This window comes from Botrytis cinerea, chromosome 11, assembly GCF_000143535.2.
Source record: "Botrytis cinerea B05.10 chromosome 11, complete sequence".
NCBI classification, from domain to species: domain Eukaryota; kingdom Fungi; phylum Ascomycota; class Leotiomycetes; order Helotiales; family Sclerotiniaceae; genus Botrytis; species Botrytis cinerea.
The window spans coordinates 2,084,482-2,105,167 of record NC_037320.1 but is presented as its reverse complement, the minus strand read 5'-3'; the positions used below and the strand labels follow the sequence as shown (position 1 = coordinate 2,105,167).

At 43.4% G+C, this 20,686-nt stretch overlaps 7 protein-coding genes across 8 annotated transcripts; 4 read left to right on the top strand and 3 right to left on the bottom strand.

Moving 5' to 3' along the window:
- The first annotated feature begins 1,224 nt into the window (after positions 1 to 1,224).
- BCIN_11g05930 (hypothetical protein) lies at positions 1,225 to 3,844 on the top strand. Its single transcript, XM_024696102.1, has 2 exons — positions 1,225 to 2,867; positions 2,948 to 3,844. Exons 1-2 carry the CDS (start codon positions 1,751 to 1,753, stop codon positions 3,013 to 3,015), a joined length of 1,185 nt encoding a protein of 394 aa, XP_024551906.1. The 5' UTR covers positions 1,225 to 1,750; the 3' UTR covers positions 3,016 to 3,844.
- Positions 3,845 to 6,327: 2,483 nt separating this feature from the next.
- BCIN_11g05920 (hypothetical protein) lies at positions 6,328 to 7,602 on the bottom strand. The gene is made up of 5 exons (XM_024696101.1): positions 7,501 to 7,602; positions 7,301 to 7,348; positions 6,981 to 7,233; positions 6,738 to 6,915; positions 6,328 to 6,683 (listed from the first exon to the last, which is right to left on the bottom strand). Exons 1-5 carry the CDS (start codon positions 7,544 to 7,546, stop codon positions 6,633 to 6,635), a joined length of 576 nt encoding a protein of 191 aa, XP_024551905.1. The 5' UTR covers positions 7,547 to 7,602; the 3' UTR covers positions 6,328 to 6,632.
- Positions 7,603 to 8,406: 804 nt separating this feature from the next.
- Positions 8,407 to 11,350, top strand: BCIN_11g05910 (hypothetical protein). The gene is made up of 7 exons (XM_001549087.2): positions 8,407 to 8,722; positions 8,861 to 9,035; positions 9,094 to 9,375; positions 9,424 to 9,826; positions 9,885 to 10,072; positions 10,127 to 10,633; positions 10,695 to 11,350. The coding sequence occupies exons 1-7, from the start codon at positions 8,424 to 8,426 to the stop codon at positions 11,133 to 11,135; spliced, it is 2,295 nt and encodes a 764-aa protein (XP_001549137.2). The 5' UTR covers positions 8,407 to 8,423; the 3' UTR covers positions 11,136 to 11,350.
- Positions 11,351 to 11,566: 216 nt separating this feature from the next.
- On the bottom strand, positions 11,567 to 12,789 carry BCIN_11g05900 (hypothetical protein). Its single transcript, XM_001549086.2, has 3 exons — positions 12,625 to 12,789; positions 12,045 to 12,380; positions 11,567 to 11,986 (listed from the first exon to the last, which is right to left on the bottom strand). Exons 1-3 carry the CDS (start codon positions 12,736 to 12,738, stop codon positions 11,834 to 11,836), a joined length of 603 nt encoding a protein of 200 aa, XP_001549136.1. The 5' UTR covers positions 12,739 to 12,789; the 3' UTR covers positions 11,567 to 11,833.
- Positions 12,790 to 13,076: 287 nt separating this feature from the next.
- Positions 13,077 to 14,798, top strand: BCIN_11g05890 (hypothetical protein). Of its 2 annotated transcripts, none has more exons than XM_001549085.2 (4): positions 13,077 to 13,164; positions 13,225 to 13,294; positions 13,345 to 13,846; positions 14,048 to 14,798. In XM_001549085.2, the coding sequence occupies exons 1-4, from the start codon at positions 13,114 to 13,116 to the stop codon at positions 14,583 to 14,585; spliced, it is 1,161 nt and encodes a 386-aa protein (XP_001549135.1). In that variant the 5' UTR covers positions 13,077 to 13,113; the 3' UTR covers positions 14,586 to 14,798. The 2 variants fall into 2 exon arrangements, with proteins under 2 accessions (XP_001549135.1, XP_024551904.1); XM_024696100.1 differs by having other exon boundaries at positions 13,345 to 13,965; positions 14,048 to 14,685.
- Positions 14,799 to 15,811: 1,013 nt separating this feature from the next.
- On the top strand, positions 15,812 to 17,876 carry BCIN_11g05880 (hypothetical protein). The gene has a single exon (XM_001549084.2). The coding sequence runs from the start codon at positions 15,911 to 15,913 to the stop codon at positions 17,642 to 17,644; it is 1,734 nt and encodes a 577-aa protein (XP_001549134.2). The 5' UTR covers positions 15,812 to 15,910; the 3' UTR covers positions 17,645 to 17,876.
- A 10-nt stretch (positions 17,877 to 17,886) lies between these two features.
- On the bottom strand, positions 17,887 to 20,275 carry Bcsnf5 (the record flags this gene model as incomplete). Its single annotated transcript, XM_001549083.2, has 2 exons — positions 17,887 to 18,538; positions 18,590 to 20,275. 2 exons carry the CDS (start codon positions 20,273 to 20,275, stop codon positions 18,434 to 18,436), a joined length of 1,791 nt encoding a protein of 596 aa, XP_001549133.2. The 3' UTR covers positions 17,887 to 18,433.
- Positions 20,276 to 20,686: the final 411 nt, after the last annotated feature.

Sequence of the window (20,686 nt, the reverse complement as noted above, 5' to 3'; positions counted from 1 at the left end):
TTGATGCAGGGACTCGAGAGTCAACAATCGAGACTGTGTTTCACATCTCGATGATGATGGCGTCAGGATTTGTATCGAGTGGATTTCCGTTGAGTGAGTGGAATTATGACCCGTCGGGTTCTTTGATTGGGCGTGTCGTATTGCGTCGTGCATTTGTGCTAGATCTGCTCTTTCGGATGATGGGGGAGATTTCCCGGAGTAAGAAGAAGAAGAAAGTGTAGACTCTAGATTCTAACTTCCAAGGAACCAAAATGTTTCGTATATTAAATCTCAAAATAGAGTAGGCTTAGAAGACAAAAAGCAGGTACTGAAGAGCTATCATTTGTAAAGTTGCGTGTACCTGGCTGACCGGTGGTAATGGCATCGGTTCGGGTATCGGTGTGTAATCTTGTGGGGTTATCAGAGTATCCAGGTATCAAAAGTGGATTAGGAAGGTGAGTGAGTCTTGGGCAGAGTGAGGACTTTCTATTCGGTGAGCTCCATTTCACTATATCTTCGCAAGATACTTCACCTACAATATGTACCTCCTTCTCCATCAAAACGTGGATGGGGGAGAATTAGATATATAGTAAAATCCCATGTGGTTCCTCTTCTACCTCTCTAACTTCAAAAGAGGCCATTGCATGCATGAATATCGACACCCAGTAGACAAGTCGACAATTGGACCTCATTCTGGAACGCTTGGATACAATGCTGACCGTGGCGAGTCTCGTCTCGAGGACGTTAACCGCTCTTTGATTCCCATTTTTGCCCAAATGTGATGGAATGGACCCAAATTTAGCTGCTTATCGCCTGATTGTTGCCCCGCTAGCCGAGCGATAAAGGTAAATAAATGTGCAGTCCATCGTATCTTTTAGCCGAATAGCTGCAGGTACCTGACCGATGAATGGAGCGACGATGGAGTAGAACGTCTAGTAAAGACTCAACATTTACCAATCAATGCAAATGAACCTCACAATTACATTTCACTTGAATCAGATCGGATCTCCATTCATACGATACGTGTGTACGGAATCAAGAAATTCGAAAATTCGCCTTGGTCCTCTTAGTCCTTGGTAGGGAAAATTTGGGTGGTTGGGGAAACGGTCAATTAACTCCATTCCCAGCCCAGCTATTTTTTGGCCCTTGAGACCAAAAAAAGTTCAGCCATCGACATTTTTGAATAAGTGGTATTCCACACCCACACTGTTTCTGTTACAGTTCCTTCTCTTTTCCATTCCCAAAGAGAAAGAGAAAGAAAAAAGATTTCCATTCCAGAGATATACGGTTCTTCTGGGCTATCGGCAACTTTTTCCCCTAATCGATATCGATAATTTCTAGAGATAAGAATTTCCAGACACATTTACATTCGTTTGAATAGAAACGACCTTTCTTGCAATTCGAGGACATACAAAGTAACATACCACACTACCCACCATACTACCATACCACCATACCATACATATTACATACAAGTGGTCGTGTCGACGAAAGTGGGGTTTGGATCTTTGGGATTGGCCATTTATCGTCGAGCTATCTTGCTTCACACCGCTGCTGCATGTGAAGGAGTCATTGAGTTCCTGAAGATCTTTTTGCTGGTGGAAAAGTAAAAAAAAAAGAGTCTCGATACGTTGAGAGATTGTTTTGATACATACCATCTTTTTGCGTCGTACAATCTTTTGGCTCGAGTTCATTACTCCGACAATATTCATATACATACATAGCTTCGACTTCATCTATCATACAACCACAACACCCCACAGTCGACAAAATGCGGATCTCCAAAGGAAACCCGCAACTCCTCTCACTTCTCCTCCTCACCCTCTCCAATACCTCCCCGGTATCCGCAGGTCCCTTCCCTAAAGATGATATTCACGATCTCGGTTTCTCATACCTTATGGACCGCGCTTGCGCTTCCTACTGCGGTGCCGACAATCAATATTGTTGTACTGCCGGCCAAGCCTGCTACACTTCCTCAGGGAACGTAGCTTACTGTTCTGCCTCTACTGCTGGCTCCGGTGGCTGGGCAGTCTACACAACCACCTACACCGAAACCGATTTGTTAGTCGGAACAAGCACATACAGTTCATACTATGCCACCACCACATCCGGAGGCGCCGCTGCCATCTGCGATACTAGTTCGGGCGAGACTTCCTGCGGAACAATCTGTTGTGCCAGCGATCAGATGTGTGAATACAGTGGACAATGTACTGCTAGAACAAGTCTGTGGTCCTACACTGCGACTTCTGGTACCTACTCCGCTCCTGTTCGTCCAACGGGTGCCGCAACATCTACTGCTACTGTATCAGCCACAACTACCGAGCCCTTCATCCCACCTGCTACTGCAAGTGGAAGCACCTTACCCATCACAAGCGATAGCTCGAATAACTTGAGTGGAGGCGCTATCGCGGGTATTGTCATCGGTACGATTCTCGGAGTCATTCTATTGCTACTCTTGTGTTTCTGCTGTATTGTCAAGGGACTCTGGGATTCCGTTCTCGCTCTCTTTGCTGGTGGATCCAGAAGACGCGAAGGCGGTACTCGTACCGAGCGTATCGAGACCGTAGAGCGTTACCACAGACATGGATCTACGGCCGGCGGAGCAGCGATGGGAGGAGCTGCCGCAGCTCGTAGAGAAAACAATGGATGGTTCGGGGGCGCACGAACCGATAAACCAACGAGAGTTGTAGAGACTAGGAAGAAGCAGAGTAGTGGAATGGGAGGAATGGGTGCTGTGGGTGCGGGATTGGTAGGCTTAGCGGCGGTGTTGGGATTGAAGAAGAAGGAGGCTGAGAGGAGGGATGAGAAGAGGAGACCGGGGCCTACGGCGACGGTGACAGATATTAGCAGTACCTACTATACTGATAGTTACACTGGGACGAGTGCTAGTGAGTATTTTCCTTTCCTTCTGCGCTTTGGTCGTGGGGCATGGAAATGTGGGGAATGACGACTAACATACAATTTGCAGGTTCCGCGAGCTCGGATAGGAGAACGAGAGATACGAGGAGAGATAGAGAAAGGAGCGTCAGGAGATAAACTCTCGTTTCCTATCTTATCTTTGACGATCTAGTCTATTCTCACTACACTAGATCATCTGGATTTATTTGGAGATAATCTCATACAGAGTACATACTCATGAGAGGTTATCCATCCTCTCACACAACAAAAGCAACACACAGCACCAACCGAAAAAAAAAACATACACGAATGAAATATACGAATTTAAGAGATTCAAGATATTTTTCCGGCAGGCATTAGCGATTTGATTCATTTCTCTGGCGTTATTTGATTTATTTTTTGTTTATACTTTTCCTTTTCCTTGTTTTTGCATTCCATTTCACTTCCTGCTTCTTTCCTATTCTTGCTATGTCTAAGGATTGAGGAAGAGGAAGAAGAGGTGATTATGCACGAGGAATGATGAATGAATGGATGAATGGGTGGCTGGCTAGCAAGATTAACTCGCAAACTTCAAATCATGCTTGTATATGTGTTACGAAAGCATGAAAGCGTTTATATCAATTTGAGCATGCGTGCATAGTATGAGATGAGATGAGGGGAAGGGTATCGGGGTGCTTTTGTATTTTTATGACTTTTGTACGAAGGGATGAATGAGGAAAGGGGAAACGAAATGAAATGAAATGGGCGGCAACAGGGGCAGGTTGGGTATAATGAATGTGTGATGAGCGGAACGGATAATGGATTCGGAGGTTGGGTATGGGGTGATTGAATGAATGGATGGATGTGTATGTATGAGGAGGGGAGGGAAAGTTAGACATACGTACGTACATACATACATGCGTGCATATACATTGAGTAAATGTATACAGCGAATTCTACGAATGAAAACTCAAATTAAAAAGGTTACTTAACGTCTTCAACTTACTGCTGCGAGTTTGTGAAATAAACTATTTGTTCGTTCCCTTCCTGATGAGTTCTTTTCTTCTTTTATGTTGGTAGCAATTTGCTCGATAGATGTGATGATACAATCATATCTGATACAAACAACGTAGCGATGCTAACACGGCGAAAGATAATGCGAGAAGGTTGGGTGTATAGATATATCTCTATATCTCCAATATTCTCTCTTATACTGTCTTTCTTTCTTTCTCTTCTACCCCCAAGAGAAAAAACATCGCATATAGACTCCCCTCCCCTCTCCTCCCTCCTCATATCATTCACCCCCCCCCCTTAGAAAAATTACTTAAATCTTACCAACAGTCAACTCCTGAGTATCCATAGATAGACACACATTTTCTTTCCGATCAAACTACATACAACAACTAACTCCTCTATTCCCAAATTCCCATCCCGTCCTCATCCGCGAACTCAATCTTTCTGGTATGTTCCAGAACAATCAACAGCCTTAATTCTCTCCTTCGACTTTGAATTCGTCTCCATACCATACCATCCCAATTTTACATACATACATATATATATATATATATATATACAGATATAGCACCTCTCTCCTAATCTCCCAATAAGTGCCAACAAGCAAGTAAGCGAAGCAGAAAAGCAGAATTAAACACAAACTCTGAATCTATGACAAATTTTCTATTATCCCTTTCTCGATTCATATTTTTGTTCCTTTGTCTGCTCGCCCTCTCGTTATCTCGATCTATGTGTATGTAAACGTGCTAGAGCAACTGGTACTCACTCATTTATGAGTTGGTATGGATTATTATGGAAGATAGATACTATTGATGTTTAATAGCTCGGGATAGAACAGGGTGGGATAGATAGGAGATCTACCTTTTTCTTGGCTAGAGAGAGAGAGGGTGGGGGGGGGGGGGAAGAATGATAATGGAGTTGAATATCTAGGGAGAAAGGAGAAAAGAAAAGTGCTAGATGATGAAAAGAAATGATAGAATAAATTTAATTAATATATAAATGTATCTATATAGACCCACGCATACAATTTTCATAGTTGTATGTAAAACAATAATAAATCGCAACGGCAATAGCAACAGTAATCAATTCCACAACGCGTTACAAACGACGAGGAAATCATATGCATTCAATGACATTGGGGGGTTAAGATTTCGTTGCTCCTTCTCACCCGCGTCCGCGCTGACACTCTCGATTGAGATGAGATAAGCATCATGAGATGAGACGAGATGAAAAAGTATCCGTGAACTTTGAAGTAGAGAAAGAATACCATACCACTATACACTTAAATAAGTATGGGAAAGAAAGAAAGAAAGAAAGAAAGAAAGAAAACACGAGTGAACGAGAACGATACCGAATGATACAAATCTTGAATTTGCATAGATAGTATTGTACGGATATGAACGGGCGGATGTTCAAAAGGAATATAATTGCAAGAACATCGATAGTCATGTCATGTATGTTGCTAGGTAAGAGTGACTGTCGAGTGGTGATGATTCCGCTACTTGTCTGTCTGTACTACTGGATAGTGTGGTATTGATGGACATCCTCGGGAGTGTAGGCATGTATGAATGTATACATCGCTAATGTAGACAATAAGCAAGGTGGTTTCACGATTATTCATGATCAGCCTCGTCAAATGATCAAGTATAAAGGTGTCCACACAGACTCGAACCATGAGATCCGAAGAAAGGAGCAGAAAAGATTAGAGAACACAGATTGTATGACATTCAGCACTAAATCATCAACGTCTCTAAGAAACAATTCGAACGGTAGAAGCATGGCAATGGGTTGATCAAACAAGTTGATTAAAAAACTCTTATTATTGGAATCAGGTGATCCGGTAACTCTCCATCTTACTTCACACCCACCAAACCTTCCTATCCCTCTTCAGCTATATACCGCTCACTCCCTATGATAACTCCTTTAATTTATCGAAATGTGCACACGATCCTCAATTTCCTCCACACGAATCTGCAGAAAACATAAAATAATCAAATCGTGCCTCCTCGTCCGTAAAGAACAAAGAGTGTGTGTTGATATAGGGATCAAGACTGACCGAATAGAGTTGGAGAAATACTTCTATAAAGTCTACTTTTGAGATCCCGTTTGCATGATGGAGAGTGAAAGGGGAAAAGGGGGTTTGAGGTAAAAGAGAAAACGGCGGGAGGGATATGAAATTCTGACAAGTATGAAACAGAATTGATAGAAATGGACATGGTAATGGAAGTTGGAAAGAAGAATGGATTGGCAAAGGGGTCAAATTGGGCGAAGACGAGATGAGGAATGAAAATGGTGAAGAGGGTGGTTGAGAGTGCGATGAAGGGTGATATAGCCGAGGGTCTATTTAATTAGTAGGGACGGGTCGAATCCCATAGCGGTGATGCCTCTGTGCAGGGATGAAAGTGAACTGAACAAATTGCGAGGCCTGTACATTGCACTGTCAGATATCCCATCAGATGCAAAAACTCAGACCTGAAACTTTATGCCATGATATTCGAAAGGGTCCATAATTGGTTCATTGATTCCTCAAAAGCTCTCCCCAAATCGTTGCACTGGCACGCCCTTCTACCAAGCTGTCCATCATTACAATCCAGGTCACCGTGATATCGATCGTTTCAAAGTTTGGAACCGCAGGTAGTTGTTTTGTTGCGCAAGATATTCATTCCGAGCACCTTGCTACACAATATGCAAAGTAACCCTTTTAATGCTCCCAATACATATCATGAATGTAAGAAAAGGTGACCACCACGAATGCCTTCCATTTATTCCTCATCAATGTTACCCTTCTCTGAGACATACAAACCGTCCAAAAACTATTATTGCTGTCAGTATAAAGAAAACTAATGGATAAGAATTTTTATGCCCACCTTTCGGATATCCTTGTTTCGTACTCTGCAGATTTGTTGGATATCGGCGGCGCATTGGGAAACATCCTCAAGGGAGTTTCCGGACAATTGAAGCTCATCCTTGACGTTCTTCGATGGCTCGACAGCAACACCTTCTCTCATTTGAACCTTACGGACGATCTTCTCGCCGATGAAGTTTCTATTCCCAAATAATCAGCATTTCCTTCTTCCAGCCTAAATTTCTTTCCTTGTGGACCATCATACCTGATCTCAACAACTGGGATATCCTCTGGTCCCTTCTCAACATTGACGTTAATTGGGAAATGTGCGTAGACATATCTCATCTTGTATTTGAAACCCTTGGTAACACCGATGATCAAGTTGTTGATGAGAGTACGGACGGTTCGGAGAGTAGCGACGTTCTTGCGGGCTCCGTGGTGAAGCTCGATCTTGATGACATCCTTCTTTGGTTGAGAGAAGTTGACTGCCAAATGGCTGAGATCCTTGTGGAGTTTGCCTATTTCGAATGTATTAGATTTGCGATTTGGTTGATTGTCGATTGGTGTGTAGGAATTGTAAATTACCTCTTGGTCCCTCAACGGTAACTTGACGGGATTTGATGGCGACCTTGACTATTCAATTAAATCAATCAGCATTCATTCCTCATCTGCAGAAAATACCCATCCAGTATTCCTCAATGCGCTTCACCAATTCCCTCGACCTTAAATTCAATCTTCTCGCCCGCCGTTTTCAACGATCCAAAAATAAGAAACACCGTACTTACCACCCTCTGGGATGGTCAGAGTCTCTTCGGAATGAATGTACTTCATCTTGGCCGATTTGTCGAATGTCGTAAATGGCGAAAAGGTGTAAATTACTGGCCGTCGTCTAGGTAAGAAGTTCAAGATCGCGGAAAATCAAAATTGTTGTGGGAGACGCTAAAATTTCGCTAACGAAGGACCGAAAATGGCAAGAACTTTTCAAGGTCACGTGGATAGAAAATTACACTTCAGATTGAGCTTTATTACTGCTTCACTCCATGCAAGGACTTCACATCAACAATGAGAAATGTTAACAATTAAAAACGTTAATAATGATTAAGTAGGCTCGTTGGGCGAATTCAAACTACGAACTTACTATCAAAATCACAGAGGGAAAGTCATTCCTATGGACCTCAAATGCATCTCTCACGACTATCCTCCCAGGCCAAAATTGGATGTCGTGGACTGGACTGGTGGAATCATGGCATGAGTTAGGAAACACTAGTACATCTTCACATCAACTTACAAGCTCGAATTGAAGGCACTCCAACTTTGTGATCGGCACCCCATGGCATAGTATTCTGGTCTATGTATGGTACGGGCGACTGAGTGTATCGTCATGATATGATTCTTGCCCATTCAAGCGCCTATTTGTCGAGTGTCTTTTCTTCCATAGAGACCACAAAGAATCTCTCGACAAGAACCGCAGCAACCATTCTTGTACACTCGTGGAACATACACACTTTATTGCTTATCCAAATACTTTCGCGGTTGTCCTATATCCTTGAATCTCACTCATTAGGGCCGTCTCACGTGTGGTCCGTGTGAGTATAAAATATCCATCATAAGTGCTATCAATGATCTTTCCATACAAAAATTGAGTGAATTCTTCGTAGCATGTATATCATAGGAAACCTATACTTATTATAGAAATCACCACTTGAGAATGTCCAAATGTTTGTCGGGGCGCTTGAAACATGCATATTCATTGGCTCATTGTTTCACCCCACGTCAGCCTCATCGCCCTTTCCTTCCCCGCCATTTCAACACGAGATCTTTTTCTCAACATCTTCTGATACCATTTCATAGGATACAACAATTTCACCGACAATTCTCTACAATGAATGCTCAGGAACTCAAACACTTCCTTGCGGACTCGCCCCCCAGTGTCGTTCAGCTTGAGATTAAAAAGCATTTTGAGGCGCTGTCTGATAAAGAAAAAAGATACGCTCATTACATTAGCAGGTGTGTTTGAATTTTGGAAATTCGGAGAGCGTCAATTGCGTGCGCATTCTTCTTGGAAATAGAGGGTTTCTGGATGCTTGGCGTTAGCTCGAAGTATACAAATTGTTCACAAAGTCATCAGCTGACGTTGTACAATAGAGCATCTGTTCACGGAACACGTATTACTTTAAGACAGGTTTCCCCAGAGTCCGAAGATATCTACGACTTTATTGTTGAACTTCACAAGTCCAATGATGGCAACTGGAGTTCCGCCCAAAAGAAAGCTGGGATTAGTGACGAAGATTTGAAATTCTTCCTCGAGTATTGTGGTCAAGTGAGTTACAATAAGACGACCAGGACAATGTTGAGAATATAGATCTAATCCTTTATAGTTCCTTGGTAATTGCGGAAACTATAAGTTTTTTGGAGATTCCAAAATCATCCCAAGATGTGACGAGAAAGTCTTTGAAGCTTTGGCTGCGCTTTCCCCAAAAGCAAAGCAACATTATGAAGCCACCAAAGGAGCTATCTTCCCAACTCAAGACCCTGGATTGATGCATCTTGGATTTCCTGATGATGGACATTTGACCAATTATTATCCCAATTCAACTAGCATCACAAAATCGGACATCATTGCTGTGGGTGATTTCTTGGAGCAAAAGGGGTTACTTGTGGTAAGTAAGATGCATTTGTTAGGCTGCTCGTATTGTTGACCCGTATAGGAAAACACAAGATTGAGAAAGACACCCGAAGGATCATTCGAAGTTTTACTCGCTTCAGCCGTCACAAGCATACCATCTGAAGGTAGCGATATTGGCAAGGAAACCGAATTCATCATCGAGGAGGGCTCACTCAAGGGCAGCAAGCTGAAGATCGCTTTTGGCGATCACTCAAAAGAGTTGGCTTTGATTGCCGAGAATTGCAAGAAAGCCGCCGAGAATGCAGCAAATAATACGCAGAAGGATATGTACGAAGCCTATGCTAAATCGTTTGAAACTGGTTCATCGCAAGTCTTTAAGGATTCGCAAAGATATTGGATCAGAGATAAGGGGCCTTCAGTTGAATCTAACATTGGATTTATTGAGACTTTGAGAGATCCTCAGGGCGTGAGGGCTGAATTCCAGGGTAATTGTTTTACATTTCCAAAACTTGAGAAAACAATACTTACCAATAATTTGATTAGGATTTGCCGCTATGGTAAACGCTGAACGCACTCGTGCCTTTGGAGGTCTTGTCAATGCTGCTGAAAGTCTCATTCCCAAATTACCTTGGGGAACAGACTTCGAGAAAGATAAATTCTTGAGCCCAGATTTTACCAGTCTTGAAGTTTTGACATTTGCCGGAGCTGGAATTCCAGCAGGTATTAACATCGTAAGTTACCTTTACATGTATATCAATTTTGAGCACTATTAACTAAATTTATAGCCCAACTACGATGATATTAGACAAACCGAAGGTTTCAAAAATGTCTCATTAGGCAACGTATTGTCAGCTAAAGCTCCCAACGAGAAAATCCCATTTATCAGAGATGAAGATCTCGAGGTATTTTCCAAATACCGTGATGCAGCCTTCGAGGTGCAAGTAGGAGTCCACGAGCTTCTCGGTCACGGAACCGGAAAATTACTTCAAGAAACCAAACCGGGAGTCTATAACTTCGACATCAAGAATCCTCCTGTCAATCCTCTTACCGGAAAGCCAATCACTACATGGTATAAACCCGGACAAACATGGGGATCTGTATTTGGAAGTGTAGCCTCAAGTTATGAAGAATGTAGAGCTGAGGCTATCGCCATGGCCCTCAGTTGTGATTTCGAGGTTCTGAAGATCTTCGGCTATGGTGATGGAACCCCTGATATGGACAATGAAGCTGGGGATGTTTTGTATGCAGCTTGGTTGTCTATGGCTAGAATGGGCGTTTGCTCTTTAGAAATCGTATGTGTCCCCCCTCTAGATCTCCTTGCAAAAGAAACAACCAAGTACTAACTTTATTCAGTGGGATCCCCGCTCCACCAAATGGGGCCAAGCACATTCTCAAGCCCGCTTCTCTATCCTCCAATGTTTCCTCTCGGCCCCTGAATCCTTCTGCACCATCACTCATTCCACTCCCGACCTCTCAGACCTAACAATTAATCTCAAGCGTCACCTGATTCCTACAGTCGGTCGTCAAGCGGTAGAATCCTACCTCCAAAAATTACACATCTATAAATCTATTGCGGATGTAGAAACAGGTGTCAAGGTATATAACGACATGTGTTACGTAGAGCCAGAGTATTGGGGGAGGAAAGTTAGAGATCAGGTGTTGAAGTGTAAACAACCGAGAAAGGTTTTTGTGCAGGCGAATACGGTATTAGGAGAGGATGGAAAGGTGGAGTTGAAGGAGTATGAGGCGAGTTGTGAGGGAATGATTAGGAGTTTTGCGGAGAGAGATGTTTAAGTTGTGGGGTTGAGGTAGTGGGAGGGATGGTGAAAGGAGAAATGAACGAAGAGAAATGGGTGTCGAAAAGCATGGGATTTGCATATATCAGTGAGACCAAAATTGCGTTTTTGCGATGCTGGTGGAAACTATACTAAAAGCACCCCAGCTTCGCGTCAGCTGGCTTGAAGATCTTTTGAATTCCAACAGTATTAGCGCTAGCGCGTAGGCTTTCAACGTATGAATAAGGAACCAAATTGTGCATGACCAAAGAAAATGCCATGCGTAATTTATCGGTATGTCAAGTATAAAACGTGGCTTGGCATTACTTGTCACCATTCAGTAATTCCACAGAATGAATTAGGTTGCACTTGGGACACCGCACCCTGCGACTTTCACATGGACAGATGTTGACTAGCTGATGTCGTCACAAAATCATCCTTTGAAATGCATGTTTACCACAGCACCCTCCGTATTCTTCACCTGCCAAAGATCATCCTGCAATCACACATCTCACAATCATCCGCGTAAAAAAAGATATCATTGCTTTGTGGTTTTCTTCATCATTGCAAATCAGATTACATAGCGCCCTTCACAATGAGACGACCCATGCCCATTCAGAGGTCAAGATGCAAGAAGCGACTCGTCAAATCGACTGTAGAAATTTCCCACATCCGCGCCCAAATGTACCCATTCCCCCCATTCTCCACAACACATATTTAAAATACCATTGCGTGTGGCTTATCACCCTTGCGAAGGCTGAAAGAGCTACCGAGGTAGCTGGCGAGTTCTGGGGTCTTTTTGAGGCTGGAAAGGATGGCCTTATCGATGGTCTTTTGGTCTGCTGCGCGGCTGGAGGATGGTTGCTTCTTCTGTTTTGATTTGTTAATTTTGTGTGATTTTGACATATATCCAAGCATAAGATCTTACCTCTGGCTTCTCGCCTTGCTTGAAGAAAGCCTCTTCTGATGCCTTCTTCTCTGACTTCTCTCTAGCAAAGTACTTTGGGTTTGAGAGCTCCTCAATCTTTGCTGAGTCGATACCCTCCAAATCGACCTTGGTGGAGGTGGCGATAACGTAACGGGCGTTGACTCTGCGGATTGGGACACCGTTGACCTTGAATGGGCCGGTAACGAGGAGAACACCTTGGTCGAGTGCCTTCAAGAGAACGACACGCTTGCCACGGAAACGACCGGCGAGGAGGATCAGGACTTTTCCGGGTTCGAGGGATGGTCTAACTTTAGATGGTCTGATGGACTTGCGGACCTGGAGAATTGATTGTTAGTGATGAGGTTCTTTCAACCATAAAACAATGCCCAAAAATGCGATGCAGTGATGTAATATAATGGCGATCTGGTTGATATCAAAATCAAATATATGTCTCCTGATTGCAATTGTAATCGCAAAGTCCCATATATTTGAATCCCGCGCCTCCTTATTTTCCAAATTTGACGATATTCCAACAAACACTCTGCCATCTCTTTCAAAAAAAGGGTCCTCTTGTATTTACCTTTCTTGGAGCGGAGACATCCTCTGCCGGGTAGTACTTTTGTGCCTTCTCGTTGGAAACGACCCGGGTCGATTTTCCGAAGGTCTTCTTCTGGGTAGCTTCTGTTGCCGACATCTTGAAGAAGGAACCGTTGGTGGGTAGTTGTCGTAAATTTTGTCGCTGGTCGTTGGCGTGAAAGTCGAGATGTTCTTCCAATTCAGAAATTCAAGCAGGGCTAAAACCTGCGGCACTACACTTGGAATTTCAATTCGCTTAATGATTTGTGTATCATGTGATTCTGTGATTATCTAAGTTTGGAGAAATATTGGCCTGTTATTCTAGGCTCACACATTGATCGCTTTTTTAGCGTCATAATTGGTAGACCCACCCGGACACTTTCATTGCGAAGCTCCGGCCGCCTAGAGTGAAGCTTCCCATACTTCATTACGCATTAAAGCTATCCTGTTCAACAAGATACCTGTCACCAAATAGCTTATCAAACCCAACAAGATGTCTATTTCACCAATTATTACCTTCAAGGCGGGAAAGTGTGATATTGATGTAAGTTTATTCACATCTTTCTACATTCAAATGTCAAACTAACCTCTCTACTTCCACCAGACATCAACTACACCTCACAAAGTTAAGCCTGAACCAACTCCAGGTTATATCTACCTTTGGTCTGAAGATGGTAGGTCATTTGAATACCCTGGAGATAGGATTTAACTAACTGCCATGAAGATTTAATTCATTTCCAATGGCGCGAAAGAAGCAAACCTATGGATGATGAGGATAACATGGACTTGCTGTTACCACCAACCGATGCCATCTTTCAACCTTACGATTCCAACCAAACCACTGAACCAACCGCAAAAACCAATGGCCGCATATTCGTTCTCAAATTTTCATCCTCTTCTCAAAGACATCTTTTCTGGATGCAATCAAAACCCCAAGCGCGAAACGGAGATGCAAGTTGGTTTAGTCCCCGGGACTTGAAGATTGGACAAATTGTGAATTCATTATTACAAGGAGATGAAGTCGATGTTGAACAGGAAATCGCACAAGTGAGAGGAGACGATGGAGGAAATGACGATCAGGACGAAACGATGGAGGACGTTGAAGGTCATGGTGATTCATCCGAACAGCAAGGTGGAAGTGGAGGTGCTGGTGCAGGAGCAACTGGTGGAGATGTTAGGGAAGAGGGAGCTAGCTCAAGGGAGGCCGGAGCTGATGGTGGAAGAGCGTAGGTTAATTCTCATCCAATTTTTGCAAAGTACCCAAGCATTTACACACGAGGCGTTTGGTTGGTACATTGGAAGATTCAACAATAATCGTACCGTATTGTTCCTGTACTTCTAGACAGCTATGTTGCGCATGAATTCTAAAAATTACGAAACTGTCTGTTTTAGCCTTCCAAAGAACCTTGCGCTGACTATGTGAGTAGTGCTGGTTCAGGGCCATCAGATGCTGCCTCGGTCGTTCAAAACTTTCTCAATTCATTGAAGGGTCCTGGGGGAGCTGGCATGCAACAGCAATCCCAAAGTCAAATGTACACTACTTTACCGGACCTTTTACCAAACACGGTAACCATTCCATCGATCGACGCTGCAACCCCAGCTCAAGTGGATAATCTCCTTAGCTATCTTCCACCAACTATCCTACAGCTTGCACAAGAATCCGCATCTTCCCTCGAAGGAATGGCCGACGCAACTTCTGCGACTGCGAACGCTGCTATGGAGGCTTTGAGTTTGGACCAAAAGAAGTCGGTATTGAAGAGAGTAGTACGGAGTCCACAATTTCATCAAAGCTTAGGAAGTCTGACTATGGCAATTCGAGACGGTGGCTTGCCTAGTATTGCAGATGCTTTGGGAGTTGAGCTAAAGAATAATGGTTTAGTGAAGGGAGGAAGTGTTCCATTGGGAGGTGGGGAAGCAGTTGAGGCATTTGTTGACGGTGTTAAGAAGTCAGTAGAGAAGAAATGAGCTACTTGAGTGTAGATGTTATTTTCCTCGGAGAGGTTTGTAAGATACAAGGGATAGATGCGATTATGAGGTGGCCTAGAAGATGATACTAATTCATGATATGTTACGACCAAAAGAACCGTTTGTATGAGCGAGGAATGTTGCTTGAGAAGATGCTAGACCAGGGTTGAAGATGAGGCAATGATTCTTCAGTGCGTCTCCCATAAATAAGCAAGTGCGTCAGCTAGTACTGATAGTCTTGGTAGCTGGTGAGGAAATGACATTGATCACGACTTGAATCTGGCCAAACACCATCGTACTGATGATTCAAGTGAACGTGCTTTATTATTTATCTTCCGTCACTGCTTTTCCCACTTTTGTATACATCACTGCCCACACGCACTGTGATTCCCACTTCCAACAATGGTTTTTTCTCTCTGGGTATGTTAATAGCAATGTCCTCTACTCACTCCTACCACGGCTCTTGATTGTTATCCATCTCGGTCCTGAGTGTAGCCTGAAGAATATTCTCATGTCTATTGCAGTACTTAGTGTTCTCGCCAGGCTGCCTCGATCAAGGCTTCTTGTAATATTCTCCAAACTACTATCATCTTCACCTGGCCACTATGACTGTTTGCTTCAGCATTTCTCTTCAGTATTCTGTTTCTTGAAGCTATCAGATCATGCAGATATCTAGTGCTTTGTCTATAGTTATAAGTATCTTCTATATGCCGGTTTTGGAGTCTTAGATTCAAACATTCCCTATTCCCTGTCTCACTACTGGTTGTGGTGATTTGCCATTGATAGATAAAAGCAGGACTTAGCAGATTCTGTCATACCTCTTGGAAACTGGCCAGATTGTTATGTGAGTTTTATGCAGTAATGATTCCATCTTCTATTATCCTGATTAGATACCTTCTATTCCGTTGTTGAAGAGCTGTCTACAGACAGTTCGTGCCTCTCCTAGTTTTTCACTTGACTTTTGAAAAATCCCACCAACCTATCCAAGCTCAACATTCATACTTCTGTCTCTACATCATTCGATATGGGTCACTTGTTTGACTATCAGAGGCTACTCATTTCTGTTCTAAATTGTGTAAATAGAAACTCTTCTTTATGTTATCAGAGATTCAACATTGATGACCTGGAAGGAATCACCTTTCATTATTGAGAGCTAGATATTTATTATTGTCTCTCATTTTCAATAGGATGAATGGTACTTCGGAGGTTCTTCCTTCTCCTATAAAGATTCTGGCATTCACTCTATCTTTCTTTATTGGCCATTTACCACTATCATCTAGAAGAGCCTCGAGTGAAGTTCATAATGGTGAATTTAAAATCAATACATGGTCGGCAGTACCTTCCACCTCGGAGGCAAAACATGTATTTTTATTAGCTTAGCGTCTCAAAGAGGGTTCTCAATTCTTCGATCGATTATTCTCCCACAACCATTATTTAAGTATTTCAAGTTCGAGATCAACTTTGTTCAGTTTATAATCCAACCAACACAATTGATTTTACAACAATCTTTTCTTGCCATCACATCTTACCATACTCTATCTTACAATCCTTTGAACCACATCAATCATCCTCACCTTTTCATCATGTCAGGCTCAGATGATTCTCTTCCAATCAATCACCAAGGCTTGCCTCAAGGTTTGGGAATTACTTCTAATCAAACAAGTGGTCGTGCTACACCAGGGGATTCGTTAGGCGGTAAGAATATGGGCTCTGGAATCAACAATCCTAGAATTAGAACAGGCCCGCAGATACAGCAACAAGACGGCAACAACAATTCTAATTTCGGACTAGGAAGCACCCAGATGCAACAGCAGATGGATCCCAAAATGATGCATCAAGATCGAATCGAACAACAGCAAGCTCAAAATTTACGAAGACAGTATCACCAACTACAGCAACATGGAGCTCAGCAGCAATTACAACAGCAGCAGTATACAGTCCAGCAACAAATCCAGCTAAATCAAGCACACCGGCAACGACTACAACAGCAGCATGTTCGCCAGTCGCAAGTACTTCAACCAACACACGTCCTACCAGAAGATGTTCCCAGCCCGAGCCTGTCCGCGATGAGATTAAATGGTGGACAAGTAGAGCCGGCATTTCAACAATTTTTCAGCACGAACCCCACACAATACAGCATAAAGAATGGAAGGCCCAACACCTTTCCTCCCACCGCCCCAACTAGCGCGCAGCCCCAAGTCTCTGGTCAACAACCAGATCAGAAAGAAGCAGAGGAGGAGGCCGTTTACGAATCCAGTTCTTTCAATCTCAGTATCAATTCTCCCTTGACCATCACCGGCGATGACAACATAATCACTTTCCACCCGGCTCCACAAGTTCAAAAAATTACAGAGGCAATACTCCAATCTCTAAAATCTGCGTCTGAAGGATCACGCGGTCTTACAATGGGTGATGCTGATGGAAATCCTAGAGCAATCAAAGTTGATATCAATGCTGCTGTGATGATCAGTGGACAGCGTAATATTCTGGGAGAGGAAGCCGTCAAGATCTGGAGTCAAAAGGTCAGAGGGGAAGCATTGACGTCACAGACGCAGGCCCAGAGAATGCTGGCCCAGGCTCATATGAAGTCTCAAGCTACCGCGCAGGCTCAAGGTCAGAGACAAGGTCAGGGACAAGGACAAGGATCGAAGAATGGAACAGCAAGTATGGATTCAGCTGTGCCAAAAAACGCTCAGACGTTCGATAGTATTTTACAAGCCCGCGAAAAAGCTCTAATTACCCAGAGACAGACAAAGAATGAGACAGCGCCCCAGGAACAAGCACAAGAACAAGCATTTTCAAGCTCACCCCCAGAACGATTCCAGCTAATTGGAGATGGAAATGAGCATGTAGGAGGACAAGCCCGTCCACACTGGAACATGCATATACAGGCTTCCACCCACCAGCAACCACCAGCAAAAGAGCAAGCAGGAAGAGCAAACCCACAAATGGGTAGTTTCTCCGCTGGCCCTTCCAAAGATTTTGGCAAGAGAGCTAGAGAGCCCAGCGTTAGTCAACACGATGAAGAGGCCAACAAGAAAACAAAGATGGATATGTAGATATCTGACGGATGGAACGAATATGCTTGAACGAACTCGTGCCAGAATTAGTACGTGGAGAGTTTGAGATATTTATGAGCTTCTATTTCGACGTTACTACCTACTACATGTGGAGAAATTGATGGTGTGGTGGTCGGGTATGGAGATTGGTTGATTGAGAATGGAGCAGTGGATAGTATTGACTTGATCTTTTTTTCCATTTGCGAAGGTTGGGTTATCAATTGCGATGACAGGTTGGGAGTTGGAAGTCTGCTTTTATTAGAGTGCTCCCTTTGGCTCCTCGCTCCGGGTTCATTGGGGGTTGGTTGTTATCTCATCTTCTCTCGTGTCACCACGAAAGGACATTAATGTAAATAACAAAAACTGCAATCATAGTGAGAGGTGTACATGGTGGTTCTCTTTGAGATAGTACACTACCATTTCAGAGGTTCTTCAAGAATGTTTGATAAAGACGCTACAAGACGTCCATTCATAACATCAGTCCAAGAAGAACTTTCCTACACATATTCTTGATCAAACTTCATTAACTGGCCTAAGCTCTCTCTATTGTACAAAAGTTCCTTCTCAAAAAGTCATTGCTCTATGAAACAGACTTTTCCATTCTTAATCAAACACTTGTCAATGTGTATATCAGACAGAAGTAAATCATTTGTAATCCATATTACCACATCGCTGCGTGATATAAAGCCCCCTGTCTCAGACTCCTAGCAAAAAAGCTTCCCAAAATCCATGAAAATCAAAGTAGAAATTTCTCGTATGACGATTGGAGAAAACAGACTGGAAATATTTTTATCTGTAATCGCTTGAGCGAATGTCTTGTCTGTGAAGATCCTTGGCCCATCGAGGTAGCTTGCGGTCTTTCTCGAATATGAAGCCACAATTATTGCAAAGAGTCTGAGAAGTGTTAGTGATAAATATCATAATCAAGACATAAAAGCGACTTACCCTTGGTCCGAATGGCCCATCCCTCACACACCAAACTGATGTTCCCCAGACTTTACAGTGTGAGCATCTCCAACTATTCCGTTCAAATTCGGTAAGACTGCCACCTCCACCATACCCAGTGATGCCACCAGTGTCAGGAGTTCCTCTTCCACCAGGTGTTCCAGATCTCCCCAATGGACTAAGACTTCTAAAGCGTCTCTTCTTCTTGCTTCTCTCACCACGACCCATACGTTCTTCCGCAGGTGGTTCATCAAAATATCCTCTGTTCTCACCTGGTGTTGGAAGACCACCAGCCATTCCCGAATTCGAAGAGAATCTAGCAGTCTCTCTTCTCATCCGCCTAATTTGCCTTTCTCTATCACCCTCTCGCTTCTCAATCTCTTCCTTTGACAAAATCTCAACCTTGGGTTCCCACTCATCTGCCAGGTGCTCATTATCATATCTCCATCCGGCATCCTTACCATGCACAGCGTCATTAGGTATTTCTCCCCCATAACCACCAACCAAACCACCACTTTCACATGCCTCCTTTTTCAATCTCAAAACTGCTTCATAAATCGCATGTGTCATGGCTGGGACCCATTCACCAGGTAACCCAAGATCTGCGCAGGTTTGTTTTGCGAATATTTCAGCCGTTCCTGGAGGATGTAGTAATGACCATTCAAACCTGTCTGTGTAGAGATGGTTCGAGAGATTGATGTTCAAATTGATGATGCACCGGTACATGTCATCAGGATTATATTCATCGGATTCTGGTGGTATTGAGGTTGCAGTCGCGGTGATGTCTTGCGACTGTGAAGTAGGAGCTTTAGCAGGAGTCGAATAGCCATTAGATTGGCCAATGACATTTCGCATGGGAGTCGCATTCCCACTTGCTGCGGGCGTATTTGAAGCGTCTCGAGACGATGGTCCTTGCTTGATGGTGGTCACAGTGCCGTTCGCCGTTGCGGTCTGTTGCGAATGAAAGAGTGGATGAAGAGCCACGCCTGCGTATTCTTCAAGCTGTGTACGGATCTGCTTGCTGATCTCGGCTGCCATTTGTCCTCTGTTCGGTAAGTCCAGATCCTGTACCATGGTTTGCGCGAATTGATCAGTGGTTGTCAATGTCTCGTGTAGATTCCACAGAAATACATCCTTCAGGCGATATGGGACTGTTGTCTCTTGTGGTTTGTATGCTGGTAGGGAAGTATCAATCGAAGGGTAAGATACTTGAATGTTTACAGGTACGGGTAAAGGCGCAGGGGGTGTGAAGGAAGGAATATCGAGGTCGATTCGAATCGGGATTAAGGTTAAAGGTAATGCGATTTGTGCATAATTTTGCATGTCGGTTTTTCCTGGCCGTTGCTTGCCCATCCAATCTCTCCAAATACCTTGAATTTCTACAGGCGCAGTAGCTTCTTTGCCGACCTTTTCTGCGGGGTCTTGTTTTGCCTGTCCATTGTCTTCCCTTCGCAAACTCCTCAAACCTGTAGGCCTTCTCCTGTTTTCATCATCATCGTCCTCCTCAAATTCATATCCATCCTCTGCATAATTTATTGCTGTGGTTCCTCTTTTCGTTGTTCGACCAAGAGGTGTCGCGACAGCTGCTGTTGGCTGTATGACTGGGGTAAGCAACGAATTGGCATATGTGCGCAATCGCGGAGCATAACTAGAAATAAAAGCTTGAGGGGGGTTGCGAGCCGTCATCTTGATGGAGGATTGTCGAATATAGGAAGTGCTAATTCAATCGATCGTTCCTTGGACCTTGCGAAAGAATGATATGAATTTTGAAAACAGCTCAAAAGCGTCTCAAAACAGCCTTTTGATTTAAGCGATCATAACCATAGGAATTGCGCAGTCTCGAAGTATCGTATAGTATTTCCGAAAGGTCGTTGACTACCTAGTATATTTCAAAACGCGTCGCGAGAATATCCCATCCAGTTTGGAAACCACAAGCACTTTGGACCTAAAGTCTTGGAGATGCGGCTAGTCTCGATTCGGTTAGCGCACAAGCTCACACGAATTCACCTCATCCATTTCTGTTTTCTTGGTTCTGATCATGATTGCCCATTGTTTGTCATGTTATGAGAAACGTTACTTTCATATTTTATACATCAT

What these genes read in the sequence shown, in the direction of transcription:
- BCIN_11g05890 (XM_001549085.2), top strand. Translation starts at nt 13,114, where the DNA reads ATGTCTATTTCACCAATTATTACCTTCAAGGCGGGAAAGTGTGATATT. An exon ending in CGGGAAAGTGTGATATTGAT is followed by an intron (nt 13,165 to 13,224) that starts GTAAGTTTATTC and finishes TACTTCCACCAG; the next exon opens with ACATCAACTACACCTCACAA. An exon ending in GGAGCTGATGGTGGAAGAGC is followed by an intron (nt 13,847 to 14,047) that starts GTAGGTTAATTC and finishes CTATGTGAGTAG; the next exon opens with TGCTGGTTCAGGGCCATCAG.
- BCIN_11g05900 (XM_001549086.2), bottom strand. Translation starts at nt 12,738, where the DNA reads ATGTCGGCAACAGAAGCTACCCAGAAGAAGACCTTCGGAAAATCGACC. An exon ending in ATGTCTCCGCTCCAAGAAAG is followed by an intron (nt 12,381 to 12,624) that starts GTAAATACAAGA and finishes TCAATTCTCCAG; the next exon opens with GTCCGCAAGTCCATCAGACC. An exon ending in AGCAAGGCGAGAAGCCAGAG is followed by an intron (nt 11,987 to 12,044) that starts GTAAGATCTTAT and finishes AAATCAAAACAG; the next exon opens with AAGAAGCAACCATCCTCCAG.
- BCIN_11g05910 (XM_001549087.2), top strand. Translation starts at nt 8,424, where the DNA reads ATGTCCAAATGTTTGTCGGGGCGCTTGAAACATGCATATTCATTGGCT. An exon ending in CGTGAGGGCTGAATTCCAGG is followed by an intron (nt 9,827 to 9,884) that starts GTAATTGTTTTA and finishes TAATTTGATTAG; the next exon opens with GATTTGCCGCTATGGTAAAC. An exon ending in GCGTTTGCTCTTTAGAAATC is followed by an intron (nt 10,634 to 10,694) that starts GTATGTGTCCCC and finishes AACTTTATTCAG; the next exon opens with TGGGATCCCCGCTCCACCAA.
- BCIN_11g05880 (XM_001549084.2), top strand. Translation starts at nt 15,911, where the DNA reads ATGGTCGGCAGTACCTTCCACCTCGGAGGCAAAACATGTATTTTTATT.
- BCIN_11g05920 (XM_024696101.1), bottom strand. Translation starts at nt 7,546, where the DNA reads ATGAAGTACATTCATTCCGAAGAGACTCTGACCATCCCAGAGGGTG. An exon ending in TACCGTTGAGGGACCAAGAG is followed by an intron (nt 7,234 to 7,300) that starts GTAATTTACAAT and finishes CATTCGAAATAG; the next exon opens with GCAAACTCCACAAGGATCTC. An exon ending in GAAACAAGGATATCCGAAAG is followed by an intron (nt 6,684 to 6,737) that starts GTGGGCATAAAA and finishes CAGCAATAATAG; the next exon opens with TTTTTGGACGGTTTGTATGT.
- BCIN_11g05930 (XM_024696102.1), top strand. Translation starts at nt 1,751, where the DNA reads ATGCGGATCTCCAAAGGAAACCCGCAACTCCTCTCACTTCTCCTCCTC. An exon ending in TTACACTGGGACGAGTGCTA is followed by an intron (nt 2,868 to 2,947) that starts GTGAGTATTTTC and finishes TACAATTTGCAG; the next exon opens with GTTCCGCGAGCTCGGATAGG.